The 26,172-nt window shown below is 40.6% G+C and overlaps 1 protein-coding gene and 1 long non-coding RNA gene across 7 annotated transcripts in view; one reads left to right on the forward strand and one right to left on the reverse strand.

Moving 5' to 3' along the window:
- PARP6 (poly(ADP-ribose) polymerase family member 6) lies at window positions 1-24,881 on the forward strand. 6 transcript variants are annotated; one of them, XM_077123880.1, is made up of 22 exons: window positions 1-115; window positions 813-890; window positions 1,600-1,694; window positions 2,166-2,226; window positions 2,459-2,549; window positions 3,004-3,070; window positions 6,881-7,030; window positions 7,935-8,085; window positions 8,645-8,698; window positions 10,066-10,161; window positions 10,785-10,877; window positions 11,924-12,049; window positions 12,960-13,025; window positions 14,154-14,221; window positions 15,595-15,643; window positions 15,871-15,983; window positions 16,706-16,778; window positions 17,461-17,530; window positions 23,426-23,505; window positions 23,891-23,954; window positions 24,133-24,217; window positions 24,521-24,881. In XM_077123880.1, the coding sequence occupies exons 1-22, from the start codon at window positions 113-115 to the stop codon at window positions 24,621-24,623; spliced, it is 1,836 nt and encodes a 611-aa protein (XP_076979995.1). In that variant the 5' UTR covers window positions 1-112; the 3' UTR covers window positions 24,624-24,881. The 6 variants fall into 6 exon arrangements, 1 of the variants encoding a protein (XP_076979995.1); XR_013160568.1 differs by lacking the exons at window positions 17,461-17,530; window positions 24,521-24,881 and having other exon boundaries at window positions 7,935-8,145; window positions 24,133-24,198; XR_013160569.1 differs by lacking the exons at window positions 17,461-17,530; window positions 24,521-24,881 and having other exon boundaries at window positions 7,935-8,145; window positions 15,874-15,983; window positions 24,133-24,198.
- The window catches only part of LOC143652341 (uncharacterized), a 28,050-nt gene continuing 6,072 nt past the window's right edge, over window positions 4,195-26,172 (reverse strand). Inside the window, exons 2-3 of the long non-coding RNA XR_013160575.1 lie at window positions 12,863-12,952; window positions 4,195-4,233 (exon numbers count right to left, since the gene is read on the reverse strand). This is a non-coding gene — a long non-coding RNA (uncharacterized LOC143652341). The remainder of the gene's footprint in view (window positions 4,234-12,862; window positions 12,953-26,172) is intronic.

The raw sequence follows: 26,172 nt of genomic DNA on the forward strand, positions 1-26,172 counted from the left end.
TTCTCTCCCTTTGTGGCCTCCTGATGCCCATCTTATTGGCCTCGGTTCAGCTGGTGATATGGAGGGGTGCTGCCTAGCACTGACCTGGGAGTGTGTGTGACTCATTGACCCAATGGTGAGGACTGACTGCCCACTTGGGATGAATCAACTGATCGGGGGGCATATGGGACAGAGTGCAGTCTTCACCCTTTCCTGCTATTTTCCCTCACACCCTTTTATAAGGTGGAGTGGCTGTTTGAAGTTAAAGGAAAAAAGGACATGGAAACAGTATTACTTTTATCTCTCTCTCTGTCTCTGTGTGTGTGTGTGTGTGTGTGTATGGTATTTCTAGAGAAGGTAGGGGAGAATTACGTGCTTTAAGAGACAGAAAGGAAATGATGAGACAGGAGTATTGGGTGTGCTTGGGAGCAGCCTTGGTAATGATTCTAGGAGAGACCCATCTTATTTTAGAACCCAGAAATGCCTAGTAATCAACTTTGTCATTGAAATCTTTAGTATCCCTCCCACATAGCTCCCCGGAGCCTCAGTTACCATACTGAACTTAAGAAGGCCAAAATTCCCTGCTGTTTTCCCCTCCATTCCACCAGTCAGAGCTAGACTGTGGAAATAGTAATGACCAGATTTAGGAAGAGATTGAGACCCTTCCAAAGTGTGAAGCGAAGGGTAGAAATGGATTAGGGTCTCAGTTATTCTTTCCCAAAGGACCTTATTCTACTCTTGGTGGGAACCTATTTCCTATCCTATCACCTTATCTCTTCCCATGGGAAAATGGGGACCTAACAAAGGGTTGTGTCTTAATTTCTCATCACTAGGACATCAAAGGCCAGTTATGGAATGATGATGATTCAGAAGGAGACAATGAATCAGAGGAATTTCTCTATGGCGTGCAGGTGAGGCTACAGTCTGAAGACCCCACATTGGATGGTCTAGGTTGTTCTGGAGCAGAAATGAGATGATGATCTAATGTTGATGTGGTCTGACCATAGTTTCATCATCCCATGTCCTGATTCCTGCCTGGGACATATACCTGTCCCAAAGTAAACCATATTCTCTGTCCATAGAGGCTATCTGTATGTTCTTTTTTTTTTTTGAAATAACTATTTTCTCAATCTTCTCTTAATATCCAGTAGGAGTCATTTTCTTAATTAGGTTCAAATTCTTAAAGGATTATTCTGCCACTGATTCCTTAATGCCATCACTGCCCAGACTACATTATGGAGCAAGAATGTTAGTGGCTCTCCAGACAGAGCCAGTCTAAGTTAAATTTTATGTTCTTTAGCCTGTTCTGAGTTTTCATAGAAGGTGTACATAGATAGACTGGCCAAGGTCTGAGGAAAAGCAGGGTGAACTCCTCAAGCAAAGCCTGCAGTTGGTCTCCAGAAACTTCAGAGTGATAATGGGATGGAGACCTTTCTGTCATTAAAATGCCCAGCTGGGCCTCCACCAGAATCTTTCATATAGGCATCTTTCATTTCACCTGTACTGTTGCTACTTGGTTTTCCCTGGTCCTGGTGTCTCTCCATTTTCTTTTTATCTTTATCTCTTTTCCCCTTTCTTTTTCCACCCATCTGCACCACCACCTTTTTGCTGCTAACGCAGGGGAGCTGTGCAGCTGACCTGTATCGACACCCGCAACTTGATGCAGACATTGAAGCCGTGAAGGAGATCTACAGTGAGAACTCTGTATCCATCAGGTGGGATTCCACTTCAAGGGTGGCAGGGGAGCAAGCTACTTCTTTCTGAGTTGTTAAAAGGCTGTAGGGGGTTTTTGTTTGTTTGTTTTTTAATGGTGTGGTGGGAGTCTGTTGACATTGATAAATTATGAGCTTAATGGTAGGAGGAGCAGCTCAGAATACTTAAACTTGTCTAACAGGAGCCAGTGGGGAACTATGGCCACTTTTCTTAGAAGATCCCTCTTATCCTAGACCCCTCTAGGCTGATAGGTTCACCTTTGAAGCAAGAAGGGCTTCTCACCTGGAGAAGGCCCTGATCATGTAAGTGGCTTAAGGCTGTAGCTAAAAGCCTAGATATAGGGCTACCTTCCACCCTTCCCTTCCTACTCCCTTGTCTCCAGGCTTCGTTCTCCCTTAGTGTCTCCACCTCAGTCTCTGTTCCCTTCTCTCTCCCTTAATGAGTCTCACTTGTGGTCACCTGTATCTCTGTAGAGAATATGGAACTATCGATGACGTGGACATTGACCTCCACATCAACATCAGCTTCCTCGATGTAAGTGGTGCTAGTACCTGCCAACATGTCTAGCTGGACTTGTGGATTTTGTCATGTAGGTCAGGAGTCTTGTTCCTGAGTGCTGTATTTGGAGCACATATTCTTCATCTCTGTCTTTCTTAGACCATCAGCAGACAGTGGTGTGTACTATCAAGTGCATGTGTGTGTCATATAGAGAAAACTTTCAAAGTTCATTCCTCTGTATGGGAAACTGTTTCCTTTACTCTTTTAGGAGGAAGTCTCTACAGCCTGGAAGGTCCTCCGGACAGAACCTATTGTGTTAAGGTTGCGGTTCTCTCTCTCCCAGTACCTTGATGGACCAGGTAAATGCGGTAACTTTGGGAAAGTGCATGCTCTGAACTTGGTTTAATCCAAAGTCTTATGCTAACAGATGTAGTGAAAAACTAGGAACAAAACCTTTGGGCTCTATCTTCAGGAGTTTGGTAGGGATCTATCAATTTCCAGTCATTGGTATCTTCATCCCCTGTCACCTCATATCACCACTTGACAGCCTTCTTTTTTAATGAAAATATTTTCTCTGTTTCCCAAGTGTCATTTATTCTTCCTTTTTCTCCTCAAATTCCTGCTGAGGATATTTAAAATCAACCAGACAGCTCCAGAGTCTGCCCTCTGTCTCAGATGCTTTTCTCCTCCACCCTTATTGTTTAGAGTACCCTGCAGCTATTGTTTTTAAAATCTTTTCCACTGAACTGTGCCTTCAGATTCCCAGGAGGATGGAGATATATACATACCAAGAGCTTCCTCTTCTCTTTACAGAACCATCAATTGAGGTTTTCCAGCCATCAAATAAGGATGGGTTTGGTCTGGGTCTTCAGTTGAAAAAGTAAGAACTTTGATCTTTCCTTATGATGGACGTGTGAGGGAAACAGAGATGGACATATGTGGATGGATAGGCAGACCCTTGGATGGAAAGTTTCCTTCCAAAAATGTCTTTATGAGATTTGCCTAAGGAAGCCTAAAATAAATTTGGGGAGGCAAATTTATGGTGGTGGTGGGGAGCCTTTTGTTTTGGGGTGTCTGGTCTGGAAGCTTCCTGGAGGTTAGAGGAGGGGCTCATCACTATTTAGCATTTACAGAAAAATACAACCCTGGAATCAGAGTCATGCCAATCACATTTCTTTTAGTTTCTCAGGTAGGGACTGTTGGAACTCCGATAATTTCAGTTTATTGTGTTTACTAAGGCCTTCCTAAGTATTTGGTAGGCCTAGAAAAATGAGGCACAGATTCTGCCCTCAAGAAAGTTCCACATAGAGTCAAGTAGATGCATGTTCTAATGCAAATGAATATATACGATTTAGAAAGAATACAGCAGGGGTGCCTGGGTGGTTCAATGGTAGAATGCTCGCCTTCCATGCAGGAAACCCTGGTTCAATTCCTGGACCGTGCACCTAAAAAAAAAAAAAAAAAAAAAACCAAAAAGAATATAGTATAAGGAGTGTCTCAATCTGGTGTCAGGTGGAGAACTGTGAATGAAAGGATGAAAGGGAAATGTTGAAAGGTTTTCAAGAATGGATAAGAGTTGTGCATATAGATAAACTCAGAGTGAATAACATTTGTAGGGGCACAGTTTTGTGAAGCAGCAAGCATGTAAAGAACTTCAAGTGTTTATTGCTAGAGAAAAGTACAACAGGAGAGTGTAGGAACCAAAGCCAGAGAAGTAGGGAGGGGTGTAAGTCAGAGAGGGGCTTGTGCTTTTGTAAAACTGTAGGCAGTGGGGGGCATTGAAGGGTTTTAGGCAAAGAAAGATATGGTTATACTTAGTTTTCAAAAAACTATTCTGGTAGCACTGTGCAAAATGGGTAGATGGGGGTGAGACAGACCAGTTTAGTAAGAGGCTTTTTGCAGAGGTCTAGACCTGAGATGATGAAGGCCTGAACCAAAGTGTGATTGCAGGTAAGAGTGGGGATGAGATGGGTGGTACAATGGTGGCTCAGTGGCAGAAATTCTCACCTGCTATACTAGGGACCCAGGTTCGATTCCAGGTGCCTGCCCATGCAAAAAAAAAAAAAAATTTTTTTAATATAATAAAATAAAATAGCATTAAAAAAATGGAGATGAGAGACAGATTAGAGAGATTTGGGTGGTATAAAATCAAGACTTGAAGACTATTTTGTATATGTTAGATGTGGTCATAAGAGCCAAGGAATAATGGAAAATGACTCCTAGGTTTTTAACCCAGATGTCTGGATAAATTGTCATATCACCAATTCCACCAATTAAAATAGGGATATAAGAAGAACAGTTTTGTAGGATTGGTACAGATAATTAATTCCATTTTAGACTTAATTTTTTTATGCTTGTTATTTAAAGGTAACTTTGATTATGCAAATGGAGATGTAGATTTGGTACTTACAGGAGAAGTTAGGGTTCAAAATATGCATCAATGTGTGGGTAATAATTATAACCAGTGTAGAATCTGAGATATTGCCAAGGGAGAGCATGATAGAGTGAGAAGGAAATAGGATTACGAGCAAATACCCTTTAACACCAGTCAAAATACTCTAGAAACCAATAGGGCAGTCAGAAGGAGATGAAACACTGAAGGTCAAAGTAGAAGTACTATATGAAGAGAATGGTGTCAAAGAAGCAAAGGAGGAGGGTTCTACAAGGAGGACTTGATAAGCAGTGTCAGATGCCGGTGATGATAAGTAGGAAGAGAATTGAGGAGTTTCTATTGGATTTAGCATCATGGTAGCATTTTAGTGGAGTAGTGAAGGTAGGAAACAGTATAGTAAGTTGAGAAATGAGTGGTAGGTGAGAAAGTAGAAACAATAAGTATGGATTGAGAAATTTGAATGGGGATGGAAGAGGGGCAGAGAGAAGTAGGTAGACTGATAATGCAGGAATTTAAAAGTTTGTATAGGTTGCAGGAAAGGACCTGGCAGAAGAGAGGGGATGATGATAGATCAAGGCCCCTGAAGAGGATAGAAGGGGCTGGGATTTAGAGTTCAAACAGGAATTGATCTTAAATAGGAGGTGTCTCCAGATAATGGAGGCGTTTAGGTAAAGATGGAAATATGGAAATCAATTTTGAAGTAGAGTTGGAAAGTTGAGAGCTCATATCTGATGATTGTTTCTCTATAGGAAGGAAGAGTAGTTTTGGGTTATGGGTAAAGTTGGGAGTTTCAAGAGGGTGATACAGGTTTAGGATAATAGCTTAGAATAATACTAGAGACAAATGAAAGAATTGACAAGTCTAGCTGAGGGTCTAGCTAATGCTGGAAACCATAAATTTGCAGATGTGATTATTCTCCTTATGAGGGACTAGTACCCCTCATGACTATTCCTTTTTCTTTTCTATTCACAAGTCAGAAGTTAGTACTTATAGCCTTTCCACGACCTCTGCTCCACTCTCAGTATAGTAATTCTTGGCAATAAATTACAAGGCTCACAGTCTTTGAAGGCTCACTTTTGAGGTTTCCCTCTAAAGACCAAGCATATCAGAATCTTTCTAGTCCATTAAGCTAGGTAATGAGAGTGGGTATTTACCCCCTTATCTTAGAGGTACTTTAGAATAGTATTTTTCCATATGCTGAGGTCATATCAGGGACTCTTCAGATTCCACATTACCCTACCACAACCAGCTTTGCGGTCTTTAGATCTGAATTTTATTATTTTTAAAAATTTTTATTAATAAAACCAATCAACATACAATATGAACATTCTTTTTGTTTCATCATATAGTTGTATATTCATTGTCATCATCATTTCTTAGAACATTTGCATCAATTCAGAAAAAGAAATAAAACAAAAAATTTCATACATACCATACCCCTTACCCCTCCCTTTCATTGATCACTAGCATTTCAATCTACTAAATTCATTTTAACATTTGTTCCCCCTATTATTTATTTATTTTTAGTACATATATCTGACTATAAGGTAGATAAAAGAAGCATCAGGCACAAAGTTTTCACAATCACACAGTCACACTGTGAAAGCTGTATCATTATACAGTCATCTTCAAGAAACATGGCTACTGGAACACAGCTCTACATTTTCAGGCCCTTCCCTCCAGCCTCTCTGTTATGCCCTAACTAAAAAGGTGATATCTGTTTAATGCATAAGAATAACCTCCAGGATAAGCTCTCAACTCTGTTTGGCATGTCTTAGCCATTGATACTTTCTTTTGTCTCATTTCTTTCTTCCTCCTTTTGATCGAGAAGGTTTTCTCAATCCCTTGATACTGAGTCTCAGCTCATTCTAGGATCTCTGTCCCATGTTGCCAGGAAGGTCCACCCCCCTGGGAATCATGTCCCATGTAGAGGGGAAGGGCAGTGAGTTTGCTTATCATGTTGGCTGAGGGAGAGAGAGGCCACATCTGAGCAACAAAAGAGGTTCTCTTGGGGGTGACTCTTAGGCCTAATTTTAAGTAGGCTTAGCCTATCCTTTGTGGGGTTAAGTTTCATATGAACAAATCCTAAGATTGGGGGCTCAGCCTGTTGCTTTGGTTGTACCCACTACTTGTGAGAATATTAAGAATTCTCCACTTGGTGAAGTTGCGTTTTCCCTCTTTCTCACCATTCCCCCAGGATTTAGATTTGAATTTTAGATTAGTTGCCTCTCTTAGTCCTTGTTATGTGACCAGCATCCCTGCTTGAGCTTTCCTAAGCCTGTTCTCTTAATTCTTCAGGATCCTGGGCATGTTCACATCCCAACAATGGAAACATCTCAGCAACGATTTCCTGAAGACCCAACAGGAGAAGAGGCACAGTTGGTTCAAGGCAAGTGGTACCATCAAGAAGTTCCGAGCTGGCCTCAGCATCTTCTCACCCATCCCCAAGTAAGTGTTCCCCTAGGTGCTGATAATCTCTGATTACCGTAATCTTGTCTTTGCCCCTCTCCCACCTTCTTGGGTTCATCAACCTATCTTTTTTATCCTTTCCCAAGGTCCTCTGAATTCTGTACGTTTAACTACTAAAACCACCCATGTGGTCCTGCCCTTTGTGTGCCCTTACCCTTCCTTTCCTGATCTAATTCTCACACCCCATCCTTTATGTAAAACATAATTCCACACACATTGTGTGTATTTGGAGAAGTGTATGCTGATCTCTCCATCTTTGCTTCCTTTGGCCTTCATCCTTATTCCCCAGTCTAAGGAGGCAGAGTCATGAAACAGGTACAACTTCTCACACTTAGGATCTATTAGTTAGGTTCTCGAAATAAATATTGCTCCATTCTTTGACTCCAGGCCATGTATCAGCTATTGACTGTTGAATACTAAAGAGGTGACTCTTGGGATCACAGAATTGGTACCTTCTCAGGTACCATCATTCACAGTCAGACATTAGGCTATTTAGGATGTAACTACTACTTGCTTAGCACAGTGTTTAGGCATTTAATAAGAATAAATAAATATACACTGAGTAAATGAAATAGGCATCCTCTGCAGAGAATCATTCTACACCTGGCCTAGATGTCATAGAGAGCAACCTAGGTCCTGCGTATGCCCATCCGCCATGGTCTCAGTCTGAAGAACACACAGATAACATAAAAATCAAGTTCAGATGTGTGATCCACTTGCCTTGACAGTGTTTAAGATCCAGTGGAACTTTCCTCAATTATGAATTCCTCTTTGGCTTATGTCATTTCACCCACCTTAGCCTAGGACCCTCTTACTTCAGTCCTCTTACAGGACTCATATTGAATTCCCAGTGACATCACTTCTCTTTGCTCTGTCTCCCCAGATCTCCCAGTTTCCCAATCATACAGGACTCCATGCTGAAAGGCAAACTGGGAGTACCAGAACTTCGGGTTGGGCGCCTCATGAATCGTTCTATCTCCTGTACCATGAAGAACCCCAAAGTGGAGGTGTTTGGCTACCCTCCTAGCCCCCAGGCAGGTCTCCTGTGCCCCCAGCACATGGGCCTCCCTTCCCCAGCATGGACCTCTCCTTTGGTACATGGGCTGAGGAGGGTTTTACTTGGCATTGGAGGGTTGGAGTGGAAACATAGCCTCTTAAAATGGGATGGGAATATGGTTGTCTAGGCATCATAAATTAAACGTAGGCATGTACTATGAGTGGGTAGAATAGAACACATTTTTCTTGTAGTTGAAAACTTAAATCCAGACTGTCTGGAAAGTCGCTTTATAATAGTAGCCCCTGTAATAGAGTATCTGGGGTTGTGAGGGTAGCATTTCAGCTTGGTAGTCAGCTGCTGCACTGACCTATTCCACATGCTTTGGAAGAGAGTCAAGGACAGATGAGATCTTTTTCAGAACTTTTGGGGGGAAAAGTGCCTAGATGTCCTCTCTCCAGCTTTTGGATTACTTAAGTTGATCCAAGTGAGAGCTTAGCTTCTTTAGGAGGACTCTAGATGATGGACATGAGTGAGGACTTGCTATGTTTCAGATTCGTGGAAAGCTCATGGGGTCTTTTTTTTTTTGCTTTCATTAGGTCAGTGGTCACTGCAAAAATATCCCCACTCTGGAGTACGGATTCCTCGTCCAGGTAATACCAAATCTAAAGCTTCATTCCAAGGCTTTTCCCCTCCTATTGTCTCACCCTTCCAATTCCCTAACGGTGGTCTCCCAGCTATTCAGTCAGTTAATAATTTTCTAAGTTGCTAAGCTCCCAGAACTACACTAAATGTTGTGTGAATAGGAGGAAAGAGGGTATAGTTTCCATCCTCAAGAAACTTGAGTATTATTGGGAAGACAACATTCACAGATAACTTATGATCTAGTGCCAAATGAGACACTGAAAATTTTAAGTGTATAGGTGTCAAGATAGAGGAATTGACATGAATCTCATATAATCCTGAACATCCTCATTCTAGTTCTAGTGGTCTCCAGTTCCCTCAGACACTTCTTTCACTGCTCAGCCACTACTGATTGTTTGATCTTGAAATTTCTGATCTCTGTACATGCTTTCACTTTTCCATTTCTATTAAGACCTCTCTTCATGCCATTCCCTCTACCAGCCTTCTTCCCCATATCTGCCTATTGCAATCAAGGCTCGTTTTTCTGTAAAATGTTCTTTTACACCAACCATATTAGTTGGAAGTGATCTGTCCCCTCACTGAACTCTTATAATGCTTTTTGTTGTATATGGCACCTATGTGTCACATACTATATGCTGCCTTGCATTGTAATTAATTTGTATACATGCTGCACTTCCCCTATTGGAGTAGAAAGTCCTAGAAGCAAAAACAGTCTTTTATATCATTGTATCATCCAGACCTTTCATAGAGATGGGTCCATAGTAGTCATTCAGTAAACCTGTGTAAAATGAATGAGTAAAACCCTTTGATATCTCATTGCCAGTCCCAAAATATGTGAAATGAGAAGAATCTGATTTAAACACAAAGTGTACCTGATTGAAAAGGCCATGTTAATACAGTCATAGTGAAAGTAATTTAGAATATTGTTGAATGAGCTTTGGCTTTGTGCCATCTCCTCAGCACAGCGTTCTTTTCTACCTATGATATTTACCAATGAACATACTGTTTAGATTAGTTGAGATGGCTTCTCAGGCTTCCGTGGTATCTAGGACCAAATACTTGCCCGACCCAAAGGGACAGTCTACGATTACAGTTAGTAGTTTGATTAGTACCTGTTGAGATACTAAGTAGTAGGGGTGGGTCTTTAATCTTGGTTTTCTAAATCTAAAGCCATGGCTGTTCTTATTTTTACTATACTATACATTCTTAGCTTTGCTGTTAGACCATCAGTTTAAGTGTAGGGCCCAGGAATGATCCTGCGTCAAGCACAGGGCTGGGATGGAGGAGAGTGGCTAAAAAAGAAACTCAGATTATTTCCCATATCTATCTGTATTTCCAAAAGACTTAATAAATCTGTTCCTTGTTCTCTCTTCAGATCATGAAATATGCAGAGCAGAGGATCCCAACATTGAATGAGTACTGTGTGGTGTGTGATGAGCAGCATGTCTTCCAGAATGGTTCCATGCTCAAGGTATAGACCCCTACTCTGACCCTCTTCCTTGGGTCTTCTGCCAAGGCCCCTTCACTCCTCACCTTTCCTTAACTTTTTCCTTTATGGGTCTATGGTAAAGGTAGAATTCTGTCCACACTCCCTCATATTCTAGTAATAATTATTATTCTCTGAATCGCAACAGTTCTGATTGGAGAAATGAAGATATTTTTACGATCTCTCAAATAATTGAGAATGTTTTTGAATATTTTAAAAATAAATGTCATATACTGACCAAGAAATTTGATACATGATGCTGTCCTCAAGGAACTCCAAGTCTAGGTGTGTAGACAGATACTTAACCATAATACATAATAAGTATACAGAAGAGATAAGAGCAGTGTTGTGTAACTCAGAAGAGAACATCTGACTGCCTAGAGAGGGAAGGCTTCATAGAAGAAACAGCATAAACTCTTGAGCTTATTAGTAAGTCATTTTAATTAAGACTTCACTTATTTATATATAGTTTGCTCCTGACATAGAGGGACCCCAATTCCTACCTTGTTATAGAGTTGTCTAAGATCAGGATTGTCTTTCTCCCCAAATCACCTTCTTAATGCACATTTTTCTCCCCTCCCCTATCTGTTTAATAACCGCCTATTTAGCCAGCTGTCTGTACTCGTGAGCTGTGTGTCTTCTCCTTCTACACGCTGGGAGTCATGTCTGGAGCTGCAGAGGAGGTGGCCACTGGAGCAGAGGTATGGAAGATGGAAAGGTGGCTGGGGATTTGAGATCAACAGTTTCACTCCTTAGAATTTAACTTCCAGAAGTGCTTTCATAGTGAATATCCTACAGTATTATTGCTTTCATAGTGAATATCCTACAGTATTAGTGCTTTCATAGTGAATATCCTACAGTAGTACTTGTAATAGTAAGAAAATGGATACACTTCATCTGTAGGGTTCAAAAGAAATTATGGTACTTCCTCACAGTAGAAATACTCTACAGTTATTTTTTATTTTTTTACCATAACATACGAACACGAACATTCTTACCATATGATCATTCCATTCTTGGTATATAATCAGTAACTCACAGTATCATCACATAGTTGTGTATTCATCACCATGATCATTTCTTAGAACATTCGCATCAATTCAGAAAAAGAAATAAAAAGAAAAAATTCATACATACCATGCCCCTTACCCCTCCGTCTCATTGACTGCTAATATTTCCATCTACACATTATATTTTAGCCTTTGTTTCCCCTATTTTTTTCTATACCCCTTACTACTACCTTTCATTGATCTCTAGCATTTCAGTCTACTAAATTTATTTTAACATTTTTCCCCCTATTATTTACTTATTTTTAATCTATGTGTTTTACTCATCTATACAGTTATTTTTTGATAGAAAATTATAATATGTAAAAAGCAAATACAACAGTATATATAGTACAGTTTTATTTTTTTCTTAACTGCCTATGTAAGAAAATCACGATTTCCATAGGGAAAATGTCTGGAAGAATATTTACCAAACTTAGCAGTAAGTTACATATGAGTAATGAGGTTGGGGGTGGGGAGGAGGATTATTGTATCTTTTTCCTTAACCACTTTCGTAATTAAGCATTGAATTTTTATAATGAGCTTGTATTTTCTAATTTAAAAAAACCATATCATACTTGCTTTTAAGAACAGGGATAAATATTGAGAGACCCCAGAAGGTAGAGCTGTGCTGGATACTGTGTAATTCCAGTACTGGGAAATCATTTACCGTCTGCTCCCTTTCTCCCCTTTCTCCTAAGGTGGTGGATCTTCTGGTGGCCATGTGTAGGGCAGCTTTGGAGTCCCCTAGAAAGAGCATCATCTTTGAGCCTTATCCTTCTGTGGTGGACCCCACTGATCCCAAAACTCTGGCCTTTAACCCCAAGGTATAATTGCCTGGGAAGGAAATCAGAACTAAGAAGCAAAAGTGGTAAATAATAGTGGGGGACTATGAGCTGTCATTCCAGTGTACACAATTGTTTGGGATAAAGGGTTGAAGAAATGGAACATTGGCTGTGCTATTGCGGTTCTGGAAAAGTAAAAGTCTAAGGAGAAGGGCATCAGGACCACTTTTTATAGGGTTTGGATTTAGAGGGTGCTGTAAGTCCAAGAAAAGAAAGAAGCCCTTCCTGAGTGGGAATTTCTAAAGCACGGGAGAAGGCATACCCTGTGTCTTATTTCTTGGAAACTCTTGAACTTTAGGATTTAGCTGCTAAATAAATAGCTGAGTTTATCAGAAGAAGGGGATAAAAAGTTAAGATGAAATATATCATGCTAGGGAAGAATATAGGCTTTGGAGCCAGCCAGACTTGAATTCCACTTGACATTCTTTTGCTCCCTAGCTGAATGGTGTTAAGAAAGTCACTAATACTTTCTGAACCTCAATTTCCTTATCTGTAAAAAGCGAATGACAACTATTTGGCAGGTTGTTCAAAAAATGGGAGCTAATGTATAAAGTACCCAGAACAGTGCCTTACTATTACTGTTATTACTACGTATCAGGCACTGTTCTAGGTTCTTGACATATGTTATTTAATCTTCAGAGCACATCTATGAGGGTGGTAGGTATTATTATCTTCACTAACAAACAGTGCTGCTGAGGTTCTGAGAGGTTATGTAACTTCACCTAGTACTCAGCTGGTGAAAGAGAACTGGCATGTGATTTCAGAACCATCTGACATTAAGGGTTGTGTTCTTACCATCACTTGTTTTGTACATCTGGCCTGCCTTTTCTTCACATTTTACTGTCCTCCATTTTTCTTCATCTGGTTCTTTTCTTCTGTTGATTCCTTACAGAAAAAGAATTATGAGCGACTTCAGAAAGCTCTGGATAGCGTGATGTCCATCCGAGAGATGACCCAGGTATTCTGCCCCCTGCGTGTCCAGCTCAGGTCCTCTGTTGTGCTTGGAATTTGGGAATGGGATGCGAATTTAGAGATGATACTCAGTTTCCTCACTGTATTTTCTTTAGTCTTCCCTCTGTAATCTTCCAAACCTTATTCTCTGTTTTGTTAACTCTATTACTCCTCTTTCTTCTCTTCACTTTTAGTCTCTCTCTCAACCTGTACCTTTGTGGCTAATTTCTTCACAAGTCGTCCATACTTAATGTTTTCCCCATAATTCTTAGACAGTTAGGGAAGCGAGGGAAAGACCTTGGCCCAGGATTAGGAGGGTGAGGAGAGGACTTGGAGGTAAGGAACTACACCCAAGGGCCTACATCCTCTGTCCTTCTGGGGATGGGGTAGCTCTATAGAGCCGTGACCTTCCTTTGACTCAAGGCTGTCTCTCATCAGACTTCCCAACCCCTCGTCTTCAATCTCTGCATGAGTAGACATTCATTTCTACTCACTTTTACAGGTGGGCCTCTTCTCAGTAAATCCTATAAGTCACATTTCAGGGTAACACATAGATTCACCTAGGAGGAATGATTTACTTGACAAGAAGACTCTTTACTTCATGTAAAAGTTCTGCTACAGGATTCCTTAGCCTAATCTTTCTAGGAGGTTTATTTATTTTTTGATTTATAATCAACTTTTTGGGGCTGTAGAATTGCATAAAATGAGGGAGACCCACCTGCATGTTTTGTAAGCATCTTCAGTTTTTTTTTTAATCACGCTGGGATTTATCGGGGCATCACTCTGGACAAACCAACAAAATCTCATGCCCTACTCAAGGTTCCATGTACTTATGGTGTTTAATTAAGCTGTATACATAAGTTATATTAGGAAATGCACTAGTTAAAATATAAATTTTGTACCAAATAAACATTTTTGCTTTAGTCTCACATAAGTTAAAAGTTTAAAATATTAATTACCATCTATTTTCATATTTATGAGTCATTCCAGCCTGACTGGGGCACCTGATGGGTGGGAACCCTATCTCCTCTTGCCCCCATGTGGCCTTCAGTGCCCAGCTCTGGTCCTTGATAGTCTGAAAAGTGGGAGGGTCCCACCTCTCCTGGGAGATAAACCTATGGCCATTGTCTTACAGGGATCGTATTTGGAAATCAAGAAGCAGATGGACAAGCTGGATCCCCTGGCCCATCCTCTCCTGCAGTGGTATGGATAGAATAACTTATCCTTCCCTAGGCGGGTATTATACATGGAACCTACACCTTCTCTTAGAAGCGGTTTCAGTGTCCTTCCCAGGTTGTAAATGTTATGGCTGCTTTTTCTCGGGGTTCTATTTCTACACCTTGCCTTGACAAGAATTCAGGTCCTCAAAGAGCCATCAAATTTCAACCTTATGCTTCAAGTTCTGTTGTTCCATGTTTCCCAATAGGGTTTTGAGTACTCCTTGCATATATAAATTAACACTGTTCATTCAGCTAAGTTTTCTGTACATTCAGAGAGGTCTGTCTATCCTTACTACTCCTCTGTACACTGCCTCAAGGCCTTCCTGTTAATGTAGAATGTCCAGAGCCTTGATAGACCCTAATTATTTCCTTCTCCTGGCAAAGATTTTGAACATTCCCTATTCCCTCCCTCCGTGATCTTGATTTTTGTTCTGTTTATCTAACATAGCTTCCTCCTTCTAGTTTGTCTCCCTCTTCTTGCTCTGTTTTTGATATCAGTACTTTCTCAGTACAACAGCTTCCTCCGTCTTAATGTAAGGAATGACAAAGTATAGGGCATCCGGGATGACATCAGAAGGATAAGGATGAGGTTAAAAAAAAAAAAAAAAAGCAAACAGGGTGTATGAGTGGGTCAGTGGTAGAATGCTCGCCTTCCAGGCGGGAGACCCAGGTTCGATTCCTGACCATGCACCCCCCCCCCCCCCCAAAAAAAAGCAAACTGTATCAGCTATAGGAAATAATTTTTGCTTTTTGAGCCCTCAATGTTTTATGCCTTTGTTCTTTCCCTTCCTCTGAGTTCAGCTGGGGTATATCCCAGTCTAATTTCTCGGAAGTTTGTTCTAGTTTCTTCCTTTATCCCTGACATTAGCATACTCTCCATTCTTTCTTATCCCTAAGGGCCTTCAGGCTTCCTCTCTGCTCAGGCAGACTGGCTTCTAAGCCCCAGTCCTGAATCTCTAAATTCTAGTTACAGGTTTTTACCATCCTAATAAAGACCTCTCTCAGTTTCTGTTGTTATTGTTTTTTTGGTAGCTGAATTGTTGTATTCTTCATTTAGTTTGTTCTTTTCATAGATGTGCAGCATCCTACCTCCAGTCACTTTCTTTTATCCATGGTTGAAATCCCCAAACTAGCTGTTCTCTGGACAGTAGCATTTTAATACATTTTTTTATACACAAACATTACCTCCCACAAGGAATATTCAGATAATCACTTGAACGTTTCGCAACATTCAGACAGCCTTGGAATCCTTGCTTTTTCTCCAAGAGGGCAGAAAAAAAGCCACTTCCTTGTTCAGGATGACTTAACTGTACACTATTGTATCTTTTTCTTTTTTTCTCTCTTTTATTTCCCCAGGATCATCTCTAGTAATAGGTCACACATTGTCAAACTACCTCTCAGCAGGGTAAGTGACTATTTTCCTTCTAAATCTTTTAAATTTCTGGTGAACAGCAGGGAGAAACACCAGACTAGTCTGCCTAATGGGCTTTGTCCATCAATGATAGTATTTGGGCTTGCACATATTTCCTTACCCAGAATCAGTGCATGCTTGATTTGCTACCCATCTCCAACCTTTCTCTCCCTGATCTCGATTTTCCCCCTGTTTTCCTGACCCCACCCCACCCTGGGCAGCAGCTGAAGTTCATGCACACGTCACACCAGTTCCTCCTGCTGAGCAGCCCTCCTGCCAAGGAGGCTCGGTTCCGGACCGCCAAGAAGCTCTACGGCAGCACCTTTGCCTTCCAGTGAGAGGGTTGAGGGGGAGGGGCAGAAAATGTATGGGGATGGAAGGAGAAATGCCCTTGAGTAATATGAATTTGTGTTAACTGATGTTCATCAATCAAATAGTCAGCAAGTACTAAATGCTATTGTGGTAGGTGCTAAATAGAATAAAAAGATGCATATGACATGTCTTTATTCTCAAGCTATTTATGAGGTCATTGAGGTGAGAAGACATTATATATAAAAAGATATGGTTTAGGGGACAGATTGCTGGGAAAGATTTGAAAGGCTTCTTTGAAGGAAAACCAGCAGTTTATGCCTAATTGTAGAAGGGGAACGAGAGAAAGAAGGAGGTTTTAAAAGTTAACTTGTAGTGATAGCACCCTTTTGTTAAAGTAAAACATGAAGTCAGAATTGGAAACCATATGTGGAATCAGTGATAGCTTGTTGAGTTGGAGATGAATTTGCTGGATTTGAAATATCAGAAGAACAAGCAAATGAACCAGCAGTTGAGGATTTAAAATGGAGCTAACTGTAGCGCAGAAGAGAGGATGGGATTGGAGGTGAAGATATAGGGGTTAACCACACACACATACATCTTGCATGCCTATGACTCTGTCCATGTGCATGTCCATCACTAGTTGTATCTCTGTCCATCTTCATGTCCTGTGTGGGTGCGTATGGTGGGAATGGCACCCAGGAACCTCCTGCTGTGAAAAGATATGTATTCCTCTTTGCCTTACAGTGGGTCCCACATTGAGAACTGGCATTCAATCCTGCGCAATGGGCTGGTTAATGCTTCCTACACCAAACTGCAGGTGAGGTTGTGCCCCTTTGCCCTTCCTTTTCACCTCCTCCCTTTCCTACTCAGTTTTGGGGAAGGCTGTTCTAGAGTACTCAGCTATCTTTGCCTTAGCATCCTCAAACCTGGTCGGCTTTGAGGGCTTCCCTGGAGACAGAGTTGGAACTATGTATAAAAGGAATGTGGCTGTTGTATATTTGGTTTTTTTTTTATGGTTTTGTGACTGGAAATTTAGCAGTAGGCAGGAATATAGAATAACAAATGCATCCACTGTGATGAATTAACCTACTAATGACAGAGCTTTATGATTTTTATAGCTATTCATTCAGAGTTGATATTGGAAACTTGCTTCTTTGCCCTGAGAAACTCTAGGGAGTGGTTATTGTCACTTCTCCTAGCTACCTGCTTTGTAGTTCCTCTCTTTTGGAATGTGCATATGCACCAAGGCCTGGGGACAGGAGCATGGACTCTGAAGCTCTGTCATTCTCCACTCCCTATGGCATAGTCTTTCATAGGTAAGGGGATTAACCTGCATTTACTTTTCAGCTAGTCAACTTTTCAAGAGTCAATTCCTAGAGTATCTGAATGAATCAGAGGTAGATGAAGGGACAAAGGGCTGGATAAGCCTTGTGGCTGCCTAATATTCGGCCATGGGAGGGCCCAGGTTCATATTGCTCATCCTGGTGTTTCCCTGCAAGCTGCATGGAGCAGCCTATGGCAAGGGCATCTACCTGAGCCCCATCTCCAGTATTTCCTTTGGATACTCAGGTAAGAAATACCCTTTGGCCACCTTGCCTCTATTTATATTGCATCCATTTTGTGAACACCTGATTTGTGCTGTCTCCTCCTCTCCTGGATACTTGGTCTATGTCAGCTCTTTCCTCAGTCATGGGTACATGTAGTCTCTATCCTTTCTCTCATTAGAAATTTGGATTCCTTACAAAATGAGGCCAGTTATCTCCATTTCTCTTAGGCCATCTTCTTCTCCTTGGGGTTGGTTTTATTCATTGTTGGGGCTTTACCCTGGGCATGCGTTAGGGAGTAACTGGGAGATGAAACTCAACCGACTTTTTGCAGACCACATTTTTTGTGTTAACAGGCTGTTATAGATTGTGTATGTACACATGTGCACATGTACTTTGTGAGTTGATGTGTATGTGAATATATCTGAAGGCTTAAGACTCTTACATTGACTTATATTTCTGGAGACATTTTTCTTCTCCCTGTTGGAACACCTTTTTAAAATTTAAACTGTCTGTTATCATACACTATCATATTAGTCATATTGAATGCAAGAGAAAACATTTTATCCCAAAGATAGGGCATGAGCAAGGCCAAGGTTCTAATCAGGAGATAAGCCTGGCTTTGTCTACCTCAAAAAAGGAATCTGACTTAGTGTTCTTAGTCTTCCAGGTTCATGTTTTGGTTCCCTTTCAGTCTGATTTTGTTCTTGTTCTGTATGGTTTCTTCATAAGAAATAGCCACCATGTGGTTATATGTCCACCACATGAAAGAAATTATAGATTATTATTTAATATTCTGCAATAATTGTAACTATTATAAAGCTAAGAAAACATAGAATCCAAAATCACAGAACTAGAAAAGTCCCTAACAGAATAATCCAAACATAGGTGAAAAAAGAAGATAATGTAGACAGTCACTGAAATCAGTGAAATAAAAAGAGGTACAACAGACAGGATGAAAAAGGCCAAAAGATTATTTTAAGAACTAAACAATAAAACCTGGTTGGATTAAGAAGAAAACAGGCACAACTAAACAACATTATGAATGAAAAAGGGACCATAACTACAGATATAGCAGAATTTTAAAAACTAATAGAATTCTTTATGTCATTTCTTTATGATTTGAAAACTTTGACAAAATGGACAAATTACTAGAATAATATAATTTAATTAAACTGACTCAAACAGAAATAGAAAGCCTCAGCAGCCTTAAAACTATAAAAGAAATTGAAGTGGTAATTTAAAAATTTCCAAAAAACGAAAGCAAGTCCAAGTGAGTCTTAAACCAAACTTTGAAGAAACAGATTTTTCCAGTATTAAACAGAATCTTCGAGAAAACAGAAAAAGATGGAATTGCAAATCCAAAAGATTGGTAAATTTAAGTATTAAAATTTAAAACCTCTTTTTTCCAGAAGATGCCTTAAAGAAAAGGAAAAGACAAGCTACAAACCAGTAGACATCTGCAATACATAACCACAAAAGATTAGCAATAAAAATATTTAAAAATTCTTACAGATCAATGCGAAAGACAACCCAATAGAAAAATGGGCAAGTAACATGAATAGGCATCTCACTGAATATATGACCAAAAAATGTGAAAAGCAGCTTAACCTCTGTTATTCATGGAAGAAAAATCAAGACCAGAATGACTTAACATTTTTGTGCCTATCTGGATTGGCAAAAATCAAGAAATATGATAATACTTTTGATTGTACCAGAGGTTGTAAATCAGTGGAATCTCTTATATTGCTTATGGGGATATCAACTGACACAATCACTTTGGAAATCAATTTGACATTCATAAAGTTCAACATTCTTATCCATGTGGCCCAGCAATTTCATTTCTTTGTGCACCCAATGACGTGTACATGAATGTTTATTACAATACCATTTGTGTCAGCAAATCTTTGCAACAGCCCAAATGTTTATCAGAAGAATAGATAAATTTTGAAGTTTTCTCACAATGGATTATTGTTCAGGGATGAAAATGAATGAACATCAATGACATGCAACAACATAGAAAAATCTTATCAATATTTAAGTAAAATCCAGAAGACTATGATGCCTTTTAAAATATTGTCTAAAAACATTATAGGGGTGCAAGGGTAGTTCAGTAGTAGAATTCTTGCCCCAGGTTTGATTCCCGGCCCATGCACTACCCCCACCAAAAAAAAAAAAAAGATTCAAACGATGCTGCAATAATGGGATAGTCACATGGAAAACAGAATGAAATGTGACCGTCAGCATACAGCAAAAAAAACACACTATTTGTTGTAATTCATGAAAGAACAACAGTGTTCTTTTTTTATAATTTGTAATTGTATCAAATATGCCATGCTAATAATAGGGCGGTATGTGGGAACTCTATTTTATTCATGATTTTTCTCTAAACCTACAATTTCTCTAATTAAAAAATATATATATTATTTAGAAATATATGATAAAACTAAAGGGAAAAAAAGCCAAAGGACTGATAACTCAAATTTCAAGATAGTAGTTACCTCCCAAGAGGAGGCCGATAGTTGGGATAGTGTGGGAGTACATGGTTAGATGTAAGACACTAGTATTATCTTAAAACTTGGGTCTACTTCATAGGTTGGGTCTATAGTGTTCACTGACCTATTAAATAAATGGTAATATGTCATGAACCAAATGTTTTGATTAGTCCATGCAGGGTAAGTGCCCAATAAGTATTTATTGAATGAATGGATGCATATTACTGTTTTCCTGAAGTTCAAAGCAGGGTGAGGGTAGTCTTTTTTTGTCTCTGTCTGGATTCCTCAGTTTTTAATTTTGTCCCACCCAGTCTGAGCATCCCTCTGATTAAGCTCCTTTTACTTTCTGAGTAATAAGATTCTTCCTCTATTGTTTATTTTCTCACTATTCACCCCATTCCCCTTTTCTTTCTCCCCTCTAACAGGCCTTTAATACCACTAAGTGCCTGAATAACTTGAATCATCAGATGGAGTCAGGAATCTCTGTTGACTTCTTGTCTGTCTTCATCACTCTAGTGATTGTGTAAAAACATCATATGAGATCATATGATATGCTATAGCTCAATCCCTTATTACTATACAGATAAGACAGGGTCCCACAACTATGAGTAGCAGAGCTAGAAGGAATCCAGTCTCCTAACTTGTAAGCCACTGTTTTTAATCACTTTATTGGACAGACAAAATAGACTTTGCCTAAGTGACTGTTTCTGAGGACATCATAGATGTGAGACTCTCTATAAAAGTGAGTGGGTAGTAAGAGTTGCTTCCAGGAAGCTTCTTTGTTGCTCAGATACGGCCTCTCTCTCTCCAAGCCGAACTCTGTAAGGAAAATTGTTTTACCCCCTACGTGATGCAAGCCATTCAGGCATGAATCTCTCCTTAGCAACATGGGGCAAGACTCCCAGGAATGAGTCTGGCCCTGGCACCATGGGATTGGCAATGTCTTCCTGACAAAAAGGGTGAAGAAAGTGTAGTAAAATAAGGCATCAGTGGCCAAGAGAGATCAAATGGAGTCAAGAGGCTGTTCTGGAGGCTGCTCTTATGCAAGCTTCAGTTAGAGAGTGCTGATTGCCATAGTTTGCTAAACCCCAATCAGCATCACTCCCGTTGACTCTTAAGAATACCAAAGGCTTGAACTGAAACTCTGTACAGACTTCATGCACTAGGATTGCCTTCCTGGAACATATAATTCACAGAGGGGCCCTAGGTCAGATAAACCCAGAAACTCAGGGGTACCAGCCTTTCCAGGATTATCAATTAACTACATCTCCCTATCCTTTACTGTGGACACCCCTTCTCAACATGAAAAAGTCAGAACAGGCATTCCCCAAAGATCCCTATAGGTTGGAGAAGGATTAAAGGAGGAGGGGGAGGTCTTATTACAGAGAAAATGGGATTTAACAAATGAGTATGGCTGCTGAATGGGTATGTGTGGAAGTATTCCTTTAATTGTAGTTCCTCTGACATTTTGCCAGTTCTGTCTTGCATATTTCCTTCCCAACTCCTGATTTTCTGCTCATTCTTTCTCTGGGTGGCCCTAGCCTAGTGATTGGGGTGGGGGTAGAAGGTAAATGGAGAGCATCCATTTGAGCAGTGGACCCTCCAATGATTAGCCATGGTATGTAGGTTAAAATGAGGGACATGGAGAAAGGAGATGGTAAACTCTGTCTGTTATTTGTTTAGTTCTGTCGAGGAAATTTTTATAAGTACATAATCTGGTCTCAAAGCATTCAGGGATCTTTCTAGCCACCATTTTCTCAGGATCTGATCTCAGGAAACTGGAAAAAGATCATTGGTCAGTATGGACAGACAGTATGCAACTGGACAGGGATGGGATAAGATTTGGATTATATCATAAGGGCCATCTTTAAGACCAGCCATAGAAATCAGATTGTTCTTTCTTATCCCCTCATCTGCCTCTTCTGGATAGAGCCTGAACAGGAATTTCACTCAGAACCCTGTCGCTAAGATACCCAGGCTGAGGAGGTCATGAAGTTTCGATGCAGAGCTGAACCTAGTTAAGAGTAATGGAGAAGATGGAAACAGGGTGGTGTGTGTCTGTCCTGGAGGAGGAAGAACTTGGTAATTTAAGCCTTGAGACTCATTGCTCTGAGATTTGTTTGGGCCATAAATCTGTCATGAGACTTCAAAGTGGGTGTGATGTATTGACAGCTTGAGCAGTGGAGAATGTCAATCCAACAATTCACCCCTACCGATACACCATGGCTATCAGATAAACTAGGAGTTGAAGCAGAATGGAGTTAGTAGTGATAAGCAATTCCAACCTGGAACTTTCTATCTCCTGCTTATTACTACGTCTGGCCTGTAATAATAGTATTGTTTCCATCCTCATCCATCTTCCTAGGACCCACACTCCTGCAGATTCATCCCTACTTGTGATAAGGCTGGCTGAAGTCCTTTCCTCAGGCCAAACAGTTGGGAGTAGGGCACATGAGTACTGTTTTATATCTAAATAAGAAAAATCCAGGTTGAATTTATAAACAAAATAAGCAGGGCTATTCATTATGTGTGGTGGGTGGGTAGGGTGGAAGAGATTTATAGATTTCGGTAGGGTAGAAATTAGAAGGAATTACACTTTTTTCTCAAGTCAGGGAAGACTTTGAAAGAAGTAGTATTCTTCAAGATAGTTGCCATTGCAATTACTTGTGGAAAATTGCTCATCACTAAACTGCTGTGCTTTCTTCCTTATCTCTTGAATGACATTGGCCAGGGTTTTCTGTATAACTTTGAGACTAGACAGATCTGACATGCCCTGCTTGCTTCCTCCATGCTCATTTCACTCAGCCTTGGCATTTGACACCCAGGTGTCCCACTCTTCTGAGATCTTCAATTCCTGGCTCATTTCATTTGTCATGTCCTAACTTTGAACCTTTCTGTGGTTCCCTCTTGCTCTCAGGATAAACTCCAGTAGCCTTAACATGCTCTACAAGGCCGGCTTGATCTCATCATAGCTCACCTCTTCCACATCATCTCTTTCCATTCCTCTGCCATCAGCTATACTCAATGCAGTCTAAGGCACTCTGCTTTATCTTTCCTCTAGCCCTTCCATATCCTGTCGCCTCTGTCCTGAACACTTCTCCCATCTTCATTTAACTAAGTTTTCCTAATCCTATAGTTGTCAGCCTAGCTGTCACTTCCACTAGGAATGCTTCTCTAAATCCCTTTTCTGGCTCACACAGTGCTCTATGTTCTCTCCATCATGATTCTTATCATACTGTGTTGTAATTCCTTGTTTCTTAAACTGTAATCTCCACCAGACTAAAATCTGGGAGGGTAAATATCGTTTATTTTATTCACCACTGTATTGCCAAGGGTCTGGCTCAGTGCCTGGCACATGGTAGGTTCTTCAGTAAATATTTGATTAAGGAATGGGTGAATGAACTGTGTTTGTTGTTCTATGACAGGAATGGGAAAAGGACAGCACAGGATGCCCTCCAAGGATGAACTGGTCCAGAGATATAACAGGATGAATACCATCCCCCAGGTATTATTAACTGGCCCCGCTCTAGTGAGGCAAGACCCTTCCCTTGGGACTAGTTCAGGCTACAGAGATAGGTGAGGACACAGTAAGGAGGTGGGTGAAGATCATTTTAAGGAATCGGTTATGTTCTAAGATAAATACAGTCTCAGAGTCCTTTGTGGCTTTAATTATGAAAGTAGAGACTGAGTTTAGGTTCAACAACATGAAAATCTAAAGATGAAAGCTGTGGGCTTGACCAGATTGATTATGGGAAAGGAAATTTTGGAGGGTGGTTGTATGCCAAGGATATCTGATCCCCATCCCCAACCATCATCAGTTAACCAGCCTCTCTAGGGAAAGTTTTAACAGTCTATGTGGCTCTGCTCTCCTTTGTCATCTTCTCTTCCAGACCCGATCCATTCAGTCGAGGTTCCTGCAGAGTCGGAATCTAAACTGTATAGCACTTTGTGAAGGTAGGTAGCTCACCCAGTCTGTTTTTCTGACTCTTCAACCTTTATTTCTGGTGTAACTTTAGCACATGATCCAGCTAAGGAAGAGGAGGGCCCAGTTGAAACATTGTGTCTTCCCTCCTCTGCCTGAACTCTGTTACTTCAGCATTATATCTGTGATATCCAACTCCCTTCCTCCCAGTGATTACATCTAAGGACCTCCAGAAGCATGGGAATATCTGGGTGTGCCCTGTGTCCGACCATGTCTGCACACGGTTCTTCTTTGTGTGAGTCTGGAAGGGTACCCTGGGGATACATAGGAAAAATTGAGAAAGTCTATTTCTTTTATCTGAGATTTGTCCCTGGCTACCTGAGTGGAACTAGCTATGGGAGTTTCCCCTTGGAGGAGGATGGGCATAGATTGGGCTCTGTTCTAAAGGAGGCCAGATAAGCTGAATCCCTTCCTTCCTAAATAGTAGCCACAAAGGGTTTTGACTTGTGGGATGGGTTGGCCACACCTCTAAATACAGTTCCATTGATTCACCTTATTGCTCTCCCTTTTATGCTCACACTTGCCCTATCTTTGGCAGATATGAGGATGGTCAGGTGGGCGATGCCAACATTAATACTCAGGACCCCAAGATACAGAAGGAAATCATGCGTGTGATCGGAACTCAGGTTTACACAAACTGAGAGGGCCCCAGCCCTCCTACCACCCCTCTTCCCCCAGGATCCATCTGTCCTCATGGAAGGGCTCAGGAGCAGCAGGTGAGGCTGCCCTGAGGAATCAAGGGGCCATTACCAAGGGTCAGGAAAAGGATAGAAGAGGCGGCCTTCATGGTGGAGATTGACCCAGGAACCACTCCACATTTGGATGGCCCAAACTGACTCCCAAGCCCTGATTTTCCCAGTTGACTTCACCCTGTTTGTAAATAAAACAATAAAATGGAAGGTGCTGTGGACTGGATATGATCACTGTGGTCTGACTAGCCTTGACCCAGCACCTACCTCAAGCCCCCAAGTGGGGGGTGGGAAGAGGGTGGGGGGTGAGAAAGTGGAATATCCTGAGGATTGGGATTATTTATGTTTGTTGTAGTGTATTACAGATCTTGTTAGCATTTAAATCAATGGATTAGGTAAAGAAGGGAAATTTATAAGTTAAGCAGATAAAACAAACTGAGAATATAGAAATACCAAAGATAACTGTTGATCAAGATTTTAAAGGACCATTAAGGCCAGAGCAGTTCAGATTTTCTACCTCTGATCTTTGCACAAAAACTGCCCAGTCCCCCTTGCTCTCTATCTCAGGAACTGTACCTCTACTCTCTTATTCCTCCTAGCTATTTCTTTGGAAAAAAGAGAGCTTGCAGGTGCAAGTAGTTGGCTTGGTCTCTAACCTGAAATCAATTAAAAGACCCTAAAGGATTTCCATCTCCCTTAAGAAACAGAAGCCCAATTCCTCTTCATGGTCAGCAAGATGAGGTGGGGCAGCTGTATATAGGACACCTAATGATTTCATTGAACTCCATCTTTTCCCTGTTGAAATTCCCATTGCCAGCCGTGTACTGGCCTGTCAGGCTGTACTCCATATATCCAAAACCCTAGTCGTTCTAAGCATAGCTTAGACAAGTTGGAAATTTCCAAATACTTTATAAATATTAATAAACAATATAAGGAATATAAGCACAGAGAATACAAAAAGCATTAAATACAGCCTGGCTTTTCAAAAATTTTTTTTTTTAATTCTTGATTTACATAGCCTGCCCTACATGGCCTATTGTCTTTCGTTACTCTTGTGGTACTCTGGAGATACTGTCTTTGCCTGGGTTACCTTTCCCTATTTCTTAGTTCCTAACCTGCTTTACATGGAAATACCATTTTTAAGGTCCATCCCTCTGGGAGCTGCTTCTTAAACTTTTTTATCCTATCTTGATCAAAACTATAGCCACTCTACACATCTCTTAGAGCTCTCTTTACCCACTTTTGATTCAGGTCTAGAAGAAAAACCTCTTCACTGAGTAAATGACCCTATCATTGAGCCCAGTGTAGCTGAAATTCCTGCCTCCTGATCTTGTAGCCCATCTATATAGTATTAGGCATAACATTTTCAAATTCTTACTGGGTGCTAGACATTATACTAAGCAATTTGAAGTACTTACTGTGTGCTTATCATTGCTGTTAAGTTCTCTGCATGTATTGACTCAGTCCTTACAACAAGCCTATAATTAGGTAGGTGCTAGTC

The sequence above is a fragment of the Tamandua tetradactyla genome, chromosome 12 (genome assembly GCF_023851605.1).
Source record: "Tamandua tetradactyla isolate mTamTet1 chromosome 12, mTamTet1.pri, whole genome shotgun sequence".
Lineage (NCBI taxonomy): Eukaryota > Metazoa > Chordata > Mammalia > Pilosa > Myrmecophagidae > Tamandua > Tamandua tetradactyla.